Raw genomic sequence first — 18,945 nt, forward strand, 5'->3', positions numbered from 1 at the left:
GTTATTCAAATGTGATATTAATGTTTAAATAGAAACGTATTTTTTGTCTACGTGTATTATGTCGCCGCAGTGTCAGTTGATCGTGACATTCAAAGTATATTTCGCTAACATTTTCTTCTCTACACAACTTCACCTTCCCGCTAACGCACTTATGATTATTCCATGTTTTTATCTCTCCAAGCTGCGGTATTATTAGCAGCGGGCGGCCGCGGCCGAGCCTGCGCGGGGCGAGGAGGCTCCGAGGGGGACCCGCGCGGGGTGCGGAGGCTCCGAGGGGGACCTGCGCGGTCCGAGAGGCGGAGTCTCGGCGACTACGCCCCCCGGCCCCCACGTCCGTGGAGGGGAGCCCGGGCCCCTAGCTTCTATTTACTCTTTCAATCAGTGCGAGTGTTTGCCCCTGGCCGGCGTGCACGCGCGGGTGATGCGCTAGCCATGATCTCGCAGAAACTGTCTTACGGCGACGTGCCGACGTCCACGTCGCTATCCTCGTTGTCGCCGGGCCTCGCGCCGCCGTACGTTAACGGCATGGGCTGCATGCCGGCGCAGCCCTATCCGAACCTCTACACCAACAACATGGTCGCTGGAGGATCCTGCATGGTCTCGCCTGGGGTCGGCTACTCGCCGCCCAGCACCATGGCGTCCTGTATGGGTGGCGGCGGAGCTGTACCCTACGGATCGCTACCTCGTGAGCAGGAGGCCGCCTCGCCGACGTCGGCGCTGCAGCGAGCCCGCAACGATAAGACCTACCGACGCTCCTACACTCACGCGAAACCGCCATACTCATACATATCTCTCATAACGATGGCCATCCAGAATAACCCATCGCGAATGCTCACGTTGTCCGAGATCTACCAGTTTATCATGGACCTGTTCCCGTTCTACCGACAAAACCAGCAGCGCTGGCAGAACTCGATAAGGCATTCGCTTTCATTCAACGACTGCTTCGTGAAAGTGCCGCGCACTCCTGATAAGCCAGGTAAGGGATCTTTCTGGACGCTGCACCCGGACAGCGGCAACATGTTTGAGAACGGTTGCTTCTTACGACGACAAAAACGATTCAAAGATGAGAAGAAGGAATCTCTACGACAGGCTCAGAAGGTGGCTCAGGGTCACGGGCACCATGGAGGGCATGACAAGCGTGAGCACTCACATGAGAAGAGTGGCGGAGGCGCCGTGCCTGGTGAAGAGAAAGAGATGCGAGACGAGCTGCTGGCTCAGCTCCATGCGGCGCCCGAGCTCTGCCTGCCCGAGCACACGCCGCTCTCACTCGAGCACTACGCTCAGCTCAAACAGGAACCCACAGGCTACGCTCCCGCGCCTCATCCGTTCAGCATCACACGACTCCTCCCTGGCGCTGACACCAAATCCGACCTGAAGATGTACGACGTGAACTACGGCTACGGCCACGCGCCCGACCAGTACTACCAGTCTCCGTTGTACCATCATCATGCCCACGCGCACGCGCAGCCTCCCTTGTGACAATACCCGCTGGCGTAGGCCCGCCCTGCACCAGCCGCGGGTAAGTCCCGCTATGCCTAACTTTGCGGACTAATCTCACTAACTTTACGGACACGTGTGAGTGATTTGTGTTCTTGTGATAGCGCCGTTCGGGGTAAATTATTGTGTACATATTTTTGGGTCGTTGTGCATTTTAGTAGTAGATGTTCAGGCACGGGTGACGAGCCCCGAGCGGCGGCACAGTTAGGCCTAAACCGAACATTCAGACTATCAAGTGTTTGCGAACCGATGTCCATTCGTATACCAAATCTTATTGGAATCGTAACTGAATACTCGTCTTTGACAGCGTCACTCTACGTCTGTGTTTTTTGTTTTGGTCCCATTCAACAAAACGTATATTTTTCCGCCCAAACAATCATCTCGTTATGATATAATGTGTTCAGTAATCGTGGCGATGATACGATCGATAGTCGATACTATGGCCTTATCTGTTGACACCCACTGATATGCTATTTGGACGCGTTGATGTCTTTTGTTTAAATATAATAATATATAATTCAAATTCTCATTAAAGTCCATAAATATCGACAGATGTAATAAAAAATGTAAATTACATTACATAATAGTTATATTATTTATGTTGTAGAGGGACGAGAGAGATAATTATGAATGTAAATAACTTTATATTATAATAAGAATTCTTAGTTTTATTTCGATGAGATTGCACATAGCTTTGTGTTACAGAGGTGTAGATGGAGAAAATGAAAATGTTTATTGAAATATGAATTAGATTTATTATTTTGTAAAAATAAAAGTATATGAAGATTTGGTATAAGAATGCGCGATAGATATCTTTTATGGAACGGAAAATTCTAGAGTTCGAACCGGCTATATAATACGGAGTCGTTTTAACAACTGAACCATGAGAACTATGAGTTTTCCGCTCTACAAAGTCTTTATCGTATCATATCTAACGAACAGTGCAATGTTTGTAACAAATTTGTAAAATATATTTACTTCTAATAGATAGGAAAAGGCGGAATTCTTGTCCTGTGAACATGGCATTTAGGAGTTTTTAAGTTGTAAATATATATATAAGATCTTCTAAATTATGGTGTTTGGTGTAAACTGAGAACCTATCTATGTTCAGCACGCTACCTATATATGTTTATACTCAAGTGTAAATTTAGCATTATTTTATATTATTATGAAAGGCGTACGTACGCAGCGCTGTGATCAAACCATCCGGTCTTAATTGATGAGAATCAATTGATTATCATAGTTTTTGTTTATATGTAAAAAATATCTTTATGTCCGATCATATTAAATGCTATTCAGATTCCACAAAAACGTCTATTCATTGAAGTGAGTGTTTCAATTGTTGATCGCCTTGAGACGTAACCTTGTGAAAAGTCGCAGCCGTAATAATTTTTGATGATGACATCACACGTATCAACAAAACATAAAATACGCTACCGCGTTTAATAAGAAAATTCACTGGGCGTTGTTTTTTTTTCATAATCATCTGTAGGAAATATTATAATTAATATGGATATATATGGATTATAATGATTTCTATGTTATGATATATCCGTCAGTTTGATCATTACGTGATCGGTTATATTACGTTACGTAAACTACGCACGTACGCCGCCTGCTGTTGAATATGATACTTATGCTAAATTCATTCTTGTAGCTATAAATACATATTGTTATAGGATACTAGAGAGGTCACTTGTATTATCATCTGTTAGTTTCAGAGTTAATAAAATTAAGTTTACAAAATAAATGCTTTTTATTATTTACACATACATACATACATACAGCAGACTATTGTTTAAGTATATTTAAATACTATATGGTATAGGATGCATAAAAACTTTTTGGGATTTAAAAATTTAAACGTGCCTATGATTAGAATGAAATGAACAATGCCCGACCACAGTAACAATCACAAGCTTTTGTTGTTGTTGTCTTCCTGTTGTTAAAGCCTTTACACTGTTCTCATGAACAAAACAGCAGATATTTAAAATAATCGAACCTAAAGGGCAACTGATGTCGGCGCTAGTGTAACAAACAATAAAAAATACTTATCGCAGTCAGTGTTAACTTTTACTATTATTTTCACTTTTGTCGGCGTTGCGCAAGTTATCTCAGCCAGCAACGATCCAACATCATAAAGCCATAAACCACAAAGGGTTAACACGTAGAATGGTGTTAATTTGTTTAAAGGTATCGGCAAAACTGCAAACTAATGTTACACGCTAATCAAAAACCGTGTCGCTTTAAGGTTAAAATTATACACTTATATTATATTAAAAATATTTAAGCCATTGTATTGTTCATAAAAAACTATATTATTGATTACTATATTTAATAATATGGCCTAAATTTAGTATGGTGTTCACTTAATTAACAAACTCTAGGAGAGACACTATAGCTCAGTTTGACAAGCGGCCGAAACTCGTCATCCGGGGCGTAGTTTCGATGTTACGAATGATGGTTTACATGTTATTGAGCTTAAAATGCGTATAATATATTATAAATTGTCTTCTTAATTTCAATCAACCTCTTTCGTATATTATCACTGAGTAATATAAAATTTTTGAAGTCTTATCTGATCCAGGCTTTGTGTTTTGGAGGAAGTATTTAGTTGATGTGTGTCAAGTCCTCTGATAAGGTTAAATCTCAATAACTTAAAGGACCATGAATATTATAAAACATTTTTTGAACCCACCATATGTCCGGGTGTTCATTCTTATAGCTAAAAACCTCCGACGTAAGTGCAAATTACGTTCATTAGTGGCTATAAGTTTATCTCCACCTCAGTTTTTCTGTAAAGCCTCACATGAATAGCGAATTATTTACAAGTCGTATTAAAGTTACCGCGTCATAAAAAATAAGGAAGCTGATATAATAGAAATGTTTGTAAGCATTACATCTTTGAAGCAACGCTACTGACTATAATAATAATGTGATAATTATGTTTTTATTAAATAAGATAAAAAAATATACTTAACAATTTTTTTCTTTTATAAAGAAAACTTAGACGAATACAAAACAGTGTTAAATATAGTGATTGTGTGGTGTATAAATATTTAATATATTAAAGAAGTTATTGCCATAAGAACGAAGGCTCCGCGGTAGGTTTACAACCTCCATAAAGCGACTTGACCCACTGTCGTTTTCTATACGATGAATGGCTATGCTTCATTCATTCACATTAATTTGAATACTTATTTACTTTCAAATTATTAGAAAAATTTACTACACAACAAATATTTAAATTAATGACGTGGCTTGCATTTGCTTTGTACGGTAGTATCACGTGAACTTCCCCGATACGATTCTCATATAGAAATAAATCGTATAGTAATTTATGACAAATATATTATTTGGTATAATTATTATTTAAAATATTGTATATTGAAGTGAACCGTGGTTAAAGAATAGTTTAGTGTATGACTGGAAAACAACCCTATTGTGTGTGGGCAATTTATTTAACACGGCACTCGTTGGACCATGCTACCGGGCTTCACACTCGCCATTCAAAACCTTCACAAGTCATCAGAGAATCATCATAAAAAAATTAAACGAAACTGAACCTTATTCACATTATATAAGGGCTACAAGTTTTTCATTTGTGACGCTTAATGTAAGTCTTGTGATCACTCGAAGTAGCATTTTTGTTTATTTTGTTTACTTTTATCCAAACCAATGTAATATTATGTCAGCGAGTTAGTAGTGTGTTGTGTTAATGTAACTTCTTAGATATAACTGTAGTTCAATATAAAGATGACTCTGAATCTTCGGCCTTATGTTATTTGCTGTGCCCAAACAGTATCACAATACCAAACTAGCGTAGTCCGTGCTGTAAATATTGTTATTGTAATAATCCTAATTTGGCTAACGAGCTTTTAAACCGACTTTCATTATAACTGAATGTATTGTATTTTGTTATTGTAGGTTTGTTGTGCTAACGATCGAAACAAATTTGTTTTTTTTTTGTTTGTTGATAGTATTTAATTATATTTTAAAGAGGTTGCTAACAAATGAGTCTCATGTCGAGTTTGTGAAGCTGTCGATATTGAAAAGAATTTTCAACGGTTGTATAAAGTTTGTCACATACTTACTTGAACGTACAATAAACTCGAATTCGTACCCAACTTTGTTTCCGTATTAAATATAATGAATGTAGAGATATATTTAAATTACAATTGTATATACTATAACAGTGTCAGATTTCAGAAAACTTTAATTTTAAATGAAAAAAAAGCTTCATGTTTATTTAATAACTAGATGTAAGATTGGCCAATTAAATAAACATTGTATTAAGCAAGCATTCTAGTGTTGCGTCCGATGTGACGTAACAGCACTTCAAGTTCGACAAATCATCGTTTCTTACATACAAAACCACTTAGTAGATACTCACAGCATCCCATCACAATTATATGATCAAAAAATAAGGTTAAATCACACTATGAAATAAACTTTACAACTTTACATAATCAGTTTTTCGTTTACAATAAAAAAATATATGATTTTTCATATATTAAATACTAAAAGAGTAGTGTTATAAAAAAAAAAATAAGTTTCTTATTAATTTATTTAACACGAATATTAAATGTAATTCCTGTGTTATAGTAATTTTGTTTTTTAAATCTTATTTACTAAATATCTGATTAGTTTAAGTTGCTTGTCCTTACCAAAAGTTTGCACATCTTTACATACGGAGAGTATCGAGTGATTCATTCATCGCGCATTGTATTTTTAAAGTAGGTTATGGAGTGAAAAACGAGAAACGCTTTGTATGGAGTACTACGACGTTAACTTATAGTAAGCGTACAAATCTAAGCGTATTCACGTATACGTTTCATTGGATTTCTTCCGATTTTTTTCACGTTTGTTTATAAAACACACCCTTCTTCTAGACTTTGACTTATTGAATTTTATTTTTATGCATCTATCTGGATACTAAAACCGTAAACTATCAGCAGATTCGGTCATATCTTAATAATCAAATGTAGAGCATATAATATTGTAAATTCCCTTTATATAAATATATTACATACATATGAATTCTCATACATTATAGCTGTTTTATTATTTTATCATACTAATAACTACATAAATAAACAACCAATTTTTTTTCCATACACACTTCTTTAACATAATATTTTATTAAGCGTTTGTTTTTCCTTTATTTCCTTAAACTGTACTTAAGATTCGACTTTTTTTGTTTATTTTCTGTGGTTAAAAATTTGTTATCTATAGATGTCTATGTATGTATATATATAAATTTTATGAAATGTGTTAGAAAAGTAATTTATAACTTACCTACACAGAATATTTTATTCAAATATATTATGATCTAGAAATGTTTGTCTTATTAATATTTTAGCTTTAATTTTAATGTTTGTTTTATAAAACAAAGTTCATGAGTGTCTATAACCAAATTACAGGAAAAAGGAGGTTGGATACCACCGACATACCTACCTCTTTGTTATTACGTAATTGTGAAAAAATTAATCTTCGTTGTAATTAACATTATTGTTAAATAAATGGAATGTAGTTTGCAATTGTATATGTAAGTAAATTATTACATATTATATTGTTTTGATCAAGACAAAAAAAGAAAAGACTCTGAAAATATGGAGGTACTCAAATATTTCATTGCTTACTTGATTTTTTTTTTATTAAATATTCTATACACCTCCAGTGAATATTATCTAACTCTATAAAGGAAACGAAAAGTAAAATTTACGGTACATTTAATCCATTATATTATTAGCAGCACAGCTACCGTCGGCGTTCGTAATAAAATAAAATTATAATGAATATAAGAAGTGTACATGTCTGGGTTCAGGTGATAAGGGAAGACGTAGGTTTGATGTATGTCCTGCGAGGGAGTCGGCTCATGTGTAGAACCTTTTTTGTTGTTAACAAACATGGCCGGTTGTGAAATTATGGCTGAATAAAAAGCTTTTAGTCTGAAACAACTAGCAACATACTTAAAATGATACTTAGGTAGGTATACATATGTATTAATGGAACATTGATAGATATATTTAGACATTTCAAAGACAGGTCAAAGTGTTTTTTGTTATTAAAACATAATAAGAAACAGTAATTATTTATTGTATATTATATTATAGTTAACACAATATTATTGTCCAACTCAATTTTATTGAACCATATACTGTCACATCAAAGCTAGGTCCTAACTGAAGTCTATTGTTGAACGGATAATAAATCTCAGCTGGCATTCTCATTCCATTATCGATACCATTAAAACGGACGTGGTTATCCTAGTTTTAAGCTAGTTTCGGAGTTACCGGTCTCCGATCCCTAATATCAATTTGTGAAGTGAAATCTTGGACGTCGGTCGGCGACACAGAATTGAAAACTATTTGTTGAACAAACACCATCCATCAGCGAACGGCACTTAGCTGTATTGCTGGAATGAACACCGGACCTTGTATTTTACATTGAATAGGGTTCCGCGGCAATCGATACGAACCATCATAAATATTACACATTTATAGAATTATATGTAATATAAGAGATCGTTTCGTTGTATTACATATTGTGTAAGCGCTGTAATGAACCAATATTTTTATATTATAATTATTATTGTATCCCACATTATTTTTAGTACAGATAAATAAAAAAATGCGTTCTAAAACACATAAAGAAATCGTTTTAAATTATTTATAAGTAAAACAAATTTATAATCCCAATTCAGCTTTCACAGTGAGTCCAAGCATTATGATTTATCGGTCTTTGCCGTCGGAAAAGTTGGAGGGCACGACGAATTGATTCCTTCCGTGTAGGTAACTCACGTCTATATTTTTCCTACATAGTCGGTATATCCTTGAGAAATTTATGTTGTTCTTTCATAATGTTCATTGACAGTTATATTTATGATTCCAGGAATAAGTTCCGCGTTAACCATGAGTAATTGCATGTTGCGTTTGTCGAGAGTCGAGACTCGATTGGCGAAGTTTATCTTTTGTTGCACAGTATATGTGTCGAGGTTATTGAACCTGAAAGTAACTTTAAATGTACTAATAATGTAATAATATTCAAAGTTTATATATTTTATGATTTCATTCGATTTCTTTTTGTTTCTTCGTAATTCTAAAAGATGTATGTTTTGAAATAGTCGGTTTTAGTGTGAAGTTGTTACTAAAACACCAGTAATGTGACAGTTTTAAAGTCATACATGATAACTCAATCGTAAAAGTTGTCTTAGTTTCAGCTGATAGCAATGCAATTAACTAGAAAAAGATATTAATACATATAAAAACCTATATTCAAATTATCCTAAGAATTTTAGAATGATGATCGATAAACAATTTACACGATCAATCTACTTCAACAAAAATTATCTATAAATGTTAGTGAATTATAAAAAATATAACAAACCAATATCAATCCGTACAGGTACATGCCAAATTCATAAACGATAGCGTGGTTAGATCAAAACAAATAAACATAATAAGTGTTTGAATAACTTTAATAAATACACAGTAGCGTAATTTTGAACTAACGTTTAAAAATAACGATATCATGCGCGGTAAACATGACAGATCAAGTTGTAAGTAAATTACAAACACGTGTCAAAATATACACGTTTGATTTGACAAGTGACAGACAATGGGCACGTCAAATATTTTATATGTTCCATATATTTATAGGTATATAAATATAGAAAACTTGCTGCTATCATCTATCCATGTACCTATTAAGTATGTTTTATACGAATAACAGGTAATTTGTTAGTGATGGACAAACATTAATCGATATAATTTATGCATATTTCTGAAGCGAATCATTCGAGTTATCGATATTATTAAACAAGTATTTGTTACTGAATTTTGTCCTGACAATACTGTGAACACGTGTAAGAGTGGGTACAGTATAATTCATTTTGATGAGGCCTCAAGGACAATTAAATAGTCATTGTTAATTTATCAGAACAATTCTATTTCTATATAAAAATATATCTAAAATGCCCAATATTTCTTAAAGTTGATATATTTTATATAGATAGTAATTTTTTAAAGGTATGTTTAAAGAGGTTGAATTAAAAATATATATTAATATGCTTGAATTATTAAATATGAAATCAAAGGATCGTGACGTCTCCATTGACATTAATAATGTATATTCAAGGTCTTATATTATTTGCGTATTGAGGTCTTCCACGACTAATAGGGTTGCCATGATTTAAAGTATAAAAATATATATATTAATATGTTTTAATTTATTATTATTAGAAGAATAGAGCAATTAAAAATAAATAATCCAGTATGGTGAGTGTAATTGAGGCATGCTGTTTTTATCGTCTTAGTATTTGCTCGCTGTATCGCTGGGCCGGTCGATATCGATTCTTTGTTATCATATAGTCGATACTTCTGTTTGTCAACACCATCAATGAGTCTAGTATAGAGTATTTGAGCAATAACTTGTTAGATAATGCTTACAGTGCTTGTGATGTGATTAGTCCCGCCTCTTTAGATTGTGTTGTGATTTTCCTTTTATCTATTGCGATGATTGCTATTAATTTTCTATGAATATTTTTCATATTCTTAAGACGTCTCCAGATCGTTTCAGATTTAATCACGTGCCATAGATGGCGCTGTTAACCTTTACATATGTACATGTTAATAAAAAAAAATAACAAAAGTAATTTTATATTAATTAACCAAAATGTGTTAATGTTAAAGCATTAGCAATGATCTTAATATAAATGGAATCATTGATAACCATTAACGAAATTAACAAAATTAACAGAACTCCCCCCATCCACCATCCCTCGGTCTGACCGCAGGAAATCCGACACAAACCGCTCTCTCACAGCCACATTAGGCCCATGTAATAAAATACTAAACGTAATATAAAAGATCGCATTAGCTAAAGGAGCCATTATTAAAAAGTATCGGATTCCCGAACGTGCGTCTACAGCCAATCGTATGATCGCAGCCGACTCTCGTCCAATCAGGACGGCGCTTCTTTTTTATTGTGGATCCACTAATGGATTGTTCTTTTTTTGATTTATGTATTTGTTTTTGTTTCTTCGGCCAGATGCATAATTATAATCTTCAACAGTTAATGATATGGCGGGAAGAAGTTTTTGTATCAATTAATTTATCTCAGGATATAAATAAATTCAGACTAAATGTGAGAGCTCTGACTTAATAAGTTGTAATAACTGATTTAATTGTGTTGAAGTTTGTTAATTAATAAAGGAGGTTGAATAAAATGTATAATGTGGCTGAATTTTTTATGTCACACCAACTTCTAACCAAATATAATTTTAAATGATATATTATATATTTTTATAAATGCTGCCTAAATGTAAATATATGATTTACTAATATAGAGTTACAGGGACATCTTTACTGACCCACTACGTAATTGCATCCCTTCCAGGCCGGTACAAGTTGGCGTACCGTTACTCTGCCAACTAAGTATAAACAACTTAAATAATGGAAGAGCCAGTATAGAGTCTATTGAAATTATTATCAGACTCTCTTATAGTTTAAATCAAATTAATTTATGATAACGAATACATTTTACATGTTAAAATTGTCTATAGATTAAAATATAATTGTTCGCATCTAGCATTTCTATGTCCATGTACAAGCCTGAATGGAGGCATGCGCAATAGACACAGTCAATACTAGACGCGTCTTCTGGAGACAAATGTACGTTGAATAATTCTTACTTGCGTCGCCACGAACTCCTTTGATCAAAACTGAAGGCTTCTATTTGTATTTGATAGCCTCATGTTACTTGTGACACAGAAGAAACTACTGTTTTAGTATAAGATGCATTTGTTGTTTTTTTGTTGGATATTTCGGATAACGAATAGTATTAATTATAGTGATAATTGTAATAAAACTGTAGTAATAGTTCTAAATATATAATTATATTATTTATTTGTTTTGTATAACAACTCCTTTACTTATACGGACTTAGTTTTTATAGAGAAACATTCTTTTGGCGGTTACAAAATGTGTGCAAATTCAATACTATCCCTGGATTAAATGTCATGTTACAAATTAATTCGTCTTATTATTTCATTTTATTCCTGATGACAATTTACTCGTTCCTGGTCTAAAATTAAAACATTTTGGTAGTCACATTGAGGTTATATATTATCAGCGAGGATCTCGAGTAATATCTATTTTACTTAATTAAAGCTTTAAAAATATTTGATGAAAGTATGACAGTATTAATTCATGAAAAATATAAAACATTTATGTTTCTACTTCTACCGATTCTAAAGACAGGTCATAGTTTTTTTTATAGATGATAGATAAACATTAAAAACTATTTAACAGGGATACATAAATACTTTCGTCTATGAATTTAAGCTTTCCATTAGGTATATTAACTACAATATTTCGAAAATGCGTTTATTCTCTGCAGGGATATTCATATTTTCAAAATCAAAGTCAATTAAATTAATACATTCTATTTGATAACATAAAATAATATACCTATGAAAAATATTAAACAAAATATTGTTTTAAAAAAATCCGTCTGAATAATGAAGATCTTTGTTGAAAATGTAGATGGTAAAATTTAAGGAGTAACAACTTTAAAGGTTTATTAGATTTGGTTGTGTAATGAGATCAAACAATGATTACAATGACCCCGTCGGACTTTTCATAAGTTCAATTGAATGGAAAAATCGTCTCGGCTAATCACGACGCCAGGATATGGATGATTTTATGCAACGCTGCTGGGTGAAGTCGAGGTATTATATTATGAGTTTTATTATACACTTTTTATGCAAATCATTTGCTAAACGGAATCCCGATATAATAAAATGGTATGCCGAGAAATTTGTGGTTTTTGTTTTTATAAATTAAATTTTTATTTTGGAAAAATCTAAAACAATATATTCCAATATTCTTCAAATACACCTTAATACAGAAATATATTGTAATAATCTCCTATAATGGTTTATTAAAATATTAATAACTGAAATTTTATTAAATAAAAAATCTCCCTACGTAAATTATTTTTATTTATTTGTTTGCCATTTAACGATTGCACAGGCAGTACTGACAAGCACGAAGCACTCAACGGAGTAATCATAAGCCAAGAATGCTTTACATCATTTTGTAAAAGACTGACTGATATCAGCCAAACATAGCTAAGAAACTGACATTCAAATGAAAAGAAGCGATTCTAAATCTGTCGATTTGTTTGAGAGCTACCATGCCATAGACACACAGACATCGACGTCATACTTGTAACCACCCTCTTTTACGTCGGTAGTTAAAAATATATTTTGTTGCACGGTTACAGCATAAACTCGTCCATCGTAACAATTAAGGTTGAATTAAAAAGAAAAGTTATTTCACGGGGACGTTCGTTCCTTTCGTGATCGGTAATTTGTTACAATATTTCTTTTTTTTTCTTGTCTTTTGAAATTTCCTCCGCGATGTCCGTTTAATAGTACTTCTATGTTTACTCCGACTTTGTGATTGAATCTCTCAAAATTTGAATGAAATTAACTTCGATTCTGTTTTATTAATTAATTGAATTTCCTTTTTTTCTATAATCGTCTAGGGTTTCGCTTGTTAAGTGTTGGAGAGTAATTTCTTTATGATCTGTGCCATTCTATTTTATTTATAATGAGTAGAGTATATAGATTAATTTAAATCAAATATCACAAAGACGTCTTCCAGTATAACCTGATGATAACCATCAGTTTACCTGATTGAAGATCGACCTGGTTGTAGGAACAGACACATGGCTTAACTTTTCATCATTTCTCGTTAATTACTATAGTATTAGTATTTAGAATTTTGATTATTTTTACTCACTTTTGAAGACAGCTTCTATCAAACTCAATAGATATATTTAAACTGAATAACTTCATTATCACACAATAATTAACCCAGTTATGAAAATTACTATGTGAGACCATTCAAATATGTCCGTACGTCACTTTAACACGTTCAGAAACAAAATTATTTAAGATCATAAATACTAAATTTAAGCTAAAATTCCTCTCAAAAAAACCAAATAATCTGAAAGCTTAAAGAATGATTAAATTAATTGAATTATATTTTTTAAAAATTCTTATCTTAAAACACAGATACCTTTTTTTTAATATGTAAACACAACGATGCCAGCAGAACATCCGATTCGTGTAAAACTTCAAGCTTTAATTTACAAGGAAAGAGGCAAAGGGTCGTACAGACCTGCAGTGTGTTATCAGTTCTCATTAGATAAGAGCAGCGACATCCCGGAACCGCACAGCAAATAAACTTATCTGAAGGAAAAAGCCGACAATTGGGGACGGAATACGAATTTAATGTCACATAGGACATGACTTTATAACTTATAAGTACATTTTTTAGTTCTTGTTTAAATGAAACTTTTAAGAATTTTAAATAAACGATATGCAAATCAAAGTAAACGTAGTTGGCATAAAAATATATGTAATGATATTCATGCTTATATTCAAATAATATGTTGTATATGTTATGTATATAAGACGCTATGCTGAGGTCTCATCGTGAGGCGTTCCGCGCCATTGCACGCCGCCATCTTGTCTTTTGTACTGTCAGAGGGAAAATATATAAAAAAATATATAATTGCATTTTCTTTAACGTTATAGAGATAAAATAAAAGAAAATGTACAAGAAGTATCTTTTATGTTTGAATATAATATATCTCTATAAAATAATAACATTAAAAATAAATAGAAAAATATATATGTGTTTTAATTTAAACAAATATGATACGTTAATTTACGAATAATTGTTCATTGTATGAGGTATATCTAATTTTATAAAAACAATTATTTTGCTGACGTTACACTTTTATCAGGCCAAATATTTTCGAAATCGTCCGCGAGCCGGTTTTGGAGTTTTTTCGTGTTGCCTGCCATCTCAGTTGAATAAACACACAAGTGTACGCTTCAAGGAGACGATTGGGAAAATGGCGACATATATATGAAATGTATTTTAAAGACAAACATCGAAAACGCAATGTTATGTAGAGAATAATGTGGTAAGCATTTAAACGGAAAGCTCGTTATGATGAAAATAATTGACTCATCAAAATAACTCACGCCTCCAGACTCAATAACAAACAATTTAATAAGATAGATGGACAATCGATCGCTGATAACGCTACTAGTCCTTGATAGTAAACTTGATATAGGGTTCAACGAACGATTGTACGATGACACTGAAAGTTTACTCGTATTTTTATTACTATGCATTCCAATAATGCAGTTGCCCCAGTCCAATGTTAAGTTAATGTGAATTCTTAGTATTCACAAAGAAAATGACGCAAACGGAAAACTTGAAAGACAAATATTAGTTAGAAGTAAGAAAATATTTTCAAATTTAACAAAAATATACAATCTATATTAATGTGTAAATTTTTTGTTTTTATGTAAACATGATGAAAGCCTAACTTATTTTCCAATAGTAGGCATTGAATTGTACCTATTCGAAAATTCTCGTCTAAATTAATTCGATTTTGTCATTATGAGCTTTGAAACTGGAAAATAATTTGTTATGAGAAATTAATACAACACAAGGTGTCTTCATATAAATCATTCATTTATAATAAAATATATACTCGTATGTTTTTTGATTATTGGCCCACGTTAATGAATGAAATGAGCACATTACTTATTTATATCCCTTATCAAAACACACTAATACCGTGAAATGAAAATAACTGAGCAGATAACTAATAATATAAATGCTTCACGACCCGTACTAATGTAGGCTATTGTCATCAATCTATTCGATTCGGCTGTTCTATTAGCTTTGTACGTAAGTTTGTGACCGACGGTAATGCGACATGCGATAGGTGATGAAAAAAATCAAGAATGAAAAATAACACTGTTAAAAGTTATAACCTTAATCACATTATAAAATTTTATTCTGTTATGCTACGAAACATCTATTTTTGTCTCGCTCTGACTACATTATATCTCCATAACCTTAAAAACTAGCGGGACAGAGGGAATATTAAATGAGTCAATTCGCCATAATCTGTGGTGCTGACGTTTGAAGTAGAGAAGCTCCTATACTAAGATTGGCTCCCTTGTGCATTTTAACAGGGTTGCCGACTTTGATCTACACGATGACCGTCAAATCACGAGGGCATAAACAAACATTTTTTTAATTACGAAGAAGGTTAAATATGTAACCAAGAAAACTATTCATTTGAGTAAGCAACTTAAAAGGCTAGTAGAAAAGATTAATACATATATATCTTTATAGTATTATATAGTTAAGTATACTATATATTTTTTGGGGAAAATGATTCGTACAAATACCAAATATTTAATGGTAATACGAATAAGTTTGATCACTAACAATGTTTTGTTAAAAATATAAAAATATTATCTTATTATTATTCAATTCCATAGATCTATAAATAAATGCTGCAATTTTTGTGAAGAGATATCAAATAAGGTTTAATACCTTATTGCCCTTTATGATAGACATATCAAGTTAGACAACTTCGTGTTATAAAGTTTAATTCAAGGTAAAGAATTCGGAGCATGGTGTGTTGTCACAAGTCGTTTATTTCGCATGTGCTCGCTAACGACTCGCCAGTTCGGGGAAATTTCATGGTTTGGTGTTTGACATACCATGCCATGGATACAGCCTCGCGATACACGCTTTACTTAGAGGCATACTTAACGTAATAACCGAAAATATAGCTTTATATGACTTACGTACTTTACTGATTACAGCCTTAGGATTCATAATGCATTACGCTATTGTAATATATTAATAAGATTTATTCGAGAATATTCTGTAGTAAATCTAAGGTATTCTGCTTTCACATACAGAACAATCCCAGTAAAAAGGTTAGTTTGTATAGTTAGGTAAACTTTGACATTGTAACAATCGCGATGTACATTCGCTTATATTTCATGATGTTGTTTTTTTTTTAATTTTAAATCGAATATTAAAAAGCCGCACATGAACAATGGAAATCAAAAGATCATTTGTCACAAACAACTTTTTATTTGTCATCATTGTTTATTAATTGAAGCCATTTTGTTTGTTTATTTCAAGTGATAACTTTTACAATATCCAGTAAATATTAAATAGGTGAACATTTGTCTATGATGACATAATATATAATATAATTTGTTATGACTATTACGATACAAATGGTTCCCGAATGCAAAGCATTGTTTTTCCGAACATACTATTTGTGGTCGCCAATAACCGACCAATGTAAATGTTTGTAGAAGGCCAGGTTTTTGAGAACGTCCAATGAAGTCTTCGTCTCCGCTAGATGTTATCTTTGTTTCTATTTCACTATTTGGTGTCATTTATATAGTATTTCTATATTAAATTTTAGATTTTAAACAAGGATTTATGGCTGGGAATTAAATCGGTTTATCTAATAAAATTATTCACTTTCCGTGTAGTAGATCATAAAGAAAAATAAAAAGAGCAAATATATTAATGCTTACAATTTTATGACATGAAAAAGAATCGAATCTATTTTTTATTACCTAAATAATGTTTAAGATTTTCCCAAAACACGTATAATCATATTTTCGGATGTGAGCCGCTTGTTTATTTATTTTACAATCTCATGATCAGTTGTCATATTCTCATCACGGTTGATTTTAAGTTAACGATTCACATTAACAGAAAAAGTAAAATAAAGAAACGACTGAAATTCTATTAAATATTTTAATTCTAATGTCATGTTGGTTGAACTTATATAATAGTATTGCCATGAAGGTTTGTTCCATTGGTAATCTCCCTGACATGATTCTTTAATATTGATGAACGGCTCACGTTTCTACAATAAGTGCTACAAGGTGCTAATCCACTTCTCATAATGAGGATGCTAATGACGATGGTTGAAAATTCTGTCGCTTAAGTTACTTGTCATAAAGGTCTCACTGCTGCCTGCATGCATTTTTTTTTTACCGGAAATCGCTTTTGTGCAACGGAAAAATCAAAAATAAGGTGCGTTTTTCGTAAACTAAGTAATTTACCAGATAATACGTATCGATATAAAATAATACGTTTTTAATTTTTTATATACGCAAATCAGTTTTTAGGATCCTCAATTATGGTTGCTACAAATAAAAAAAATATGAATGAGTAAGTATTACGTAAAATTATTGCTATTTATCTCACATACTGAAATAACAGATCCTTAAAAAACATACCCCCAAATAAATAAAACTGTTTGGAAGTAATCAAGCAAGTATTAAACCTCCTTTAAGCTGTACCTCATGAATTTCAGGGTACAAGAACACAGGCGTTTAATATTATCTTCCTGTAAAATATCCGCATCGTCGCCAAAATGCAAAATTGTACCGGCCTCTTAAATGCAATTGTGGATGTGCATTGATCAATATTCTCTGTGTAACAGTTGCCGTGAGAGGCAAACAGGCTTTGACGGAACCACAAAGGCTGTGGCTTTAGTGATATTGTCAACGTGTGCTACGAATGACGCCATGTTTTATTCATACAAAGTCATGCAATTAACATTAAATTTAATTTATTTTTTTATAATTTTCTATAATTTCTAAAGAAGAAAACAAAATTCAAGATCATATTTATATAACATGAGCTATTCTCTAAAATGTCTATATAATATACTTAATAGATGGATATACTCAGAAATTTTCTTATAATGTATATAAGGTTAGAAATACTTACGATTTAAAGTTAACTTATTCGTGTATTACATAAAGAAGTTTTTGATCTTTTTTTTTCCAACAGCTAAAATATGACTGGCTTTACATCTCTAAGAAATTGTTCACATTTTTGATATTGTTTAAACAACAAAAAAATCCTTGAAGACGATAAAAATAGACAATAGACATAATTTTCTTGAAGTTAATACAGTGACAACGTTTACGAATGTGACGGTATGAAAAAATCGACTCATACAATATAAAAATAAAATTTTCCTTAATATTAAAAAATAAAAGGCTTATAAAAAATTAAATATTCGCCATATTGTAATAACATCAAATACCTAGACAGAAAAGCGGTTTCAATGATTTGGGCATTTATTAAAAATCATACAATGAACCACTACACTGAGATCGGCTCTTTTATATTTTATTTTTAATATTAAACCCCCCGGCGATAGCTCTTATACACAGAGCAGGTTTAGGGGACAGAGCTTCCAAATAGACGAATCAATATAATCATGAAATTAAAATATAAACAGATAAAACTACTATTATTAAATAATTGAAAATGTCTCTTAAAATATTATTATTCATGAAAATATATTAGGGAATATTATTTTATGTACATGATAAAACGATTTTTATTGTTTTTTTTTTCATGACCTAATGGGACAAACGAGCAGACGGTCTACCTGATGGAAAGTATTCACCGTCGCCCATGGACATCTGCAACATAAGCTGTTGTAGATGCGTCGCCTACCTTGTTTGTGGAGGAGCCACCTGAACACTTGATGTTCTGAAAGGTT

General features: G+C 32.5%; 1 protein-coding gene across 1 annotated transcript; it reads left to right on the top strand.

The window, feature by feature from the left end:
• Window positions 1-361: 361 nt before the first annotated feature.
• LOC116773131 (silk gland factor 1) lies at window positions 362-3,253 on the top strand. The gene has a single exon (XM_032665527.2). The coding sequence runs from the start codon at window positions 433-435 to the stop codon at window positions 1,477-1,479; it is 1,047 nt and encodes a 348-aa protein (XP_032521418.1). The 5' UTR covers window positions 362-432; the 3' UTR covers window positions 1,480-3,253.
• The last annotated feature ends 15,692 nt before the right edge of the window (window positions 3,254-18,945 follow it).

The sequence above is a fragment of the Danaus plexippus genome (assembly GCF_018135715.1).
Source record: "Danaus plexippus chromosome 18 unlocalized genomic scaffold, MEX_DaPlex mxdp_20, whole genome shotgun sequence".
NCBI lineage: Eukaryota > Metazoa > Arthropoda > Insecta > Lepidoptera > Nymphalidae > Danaus > Danaus plexippus.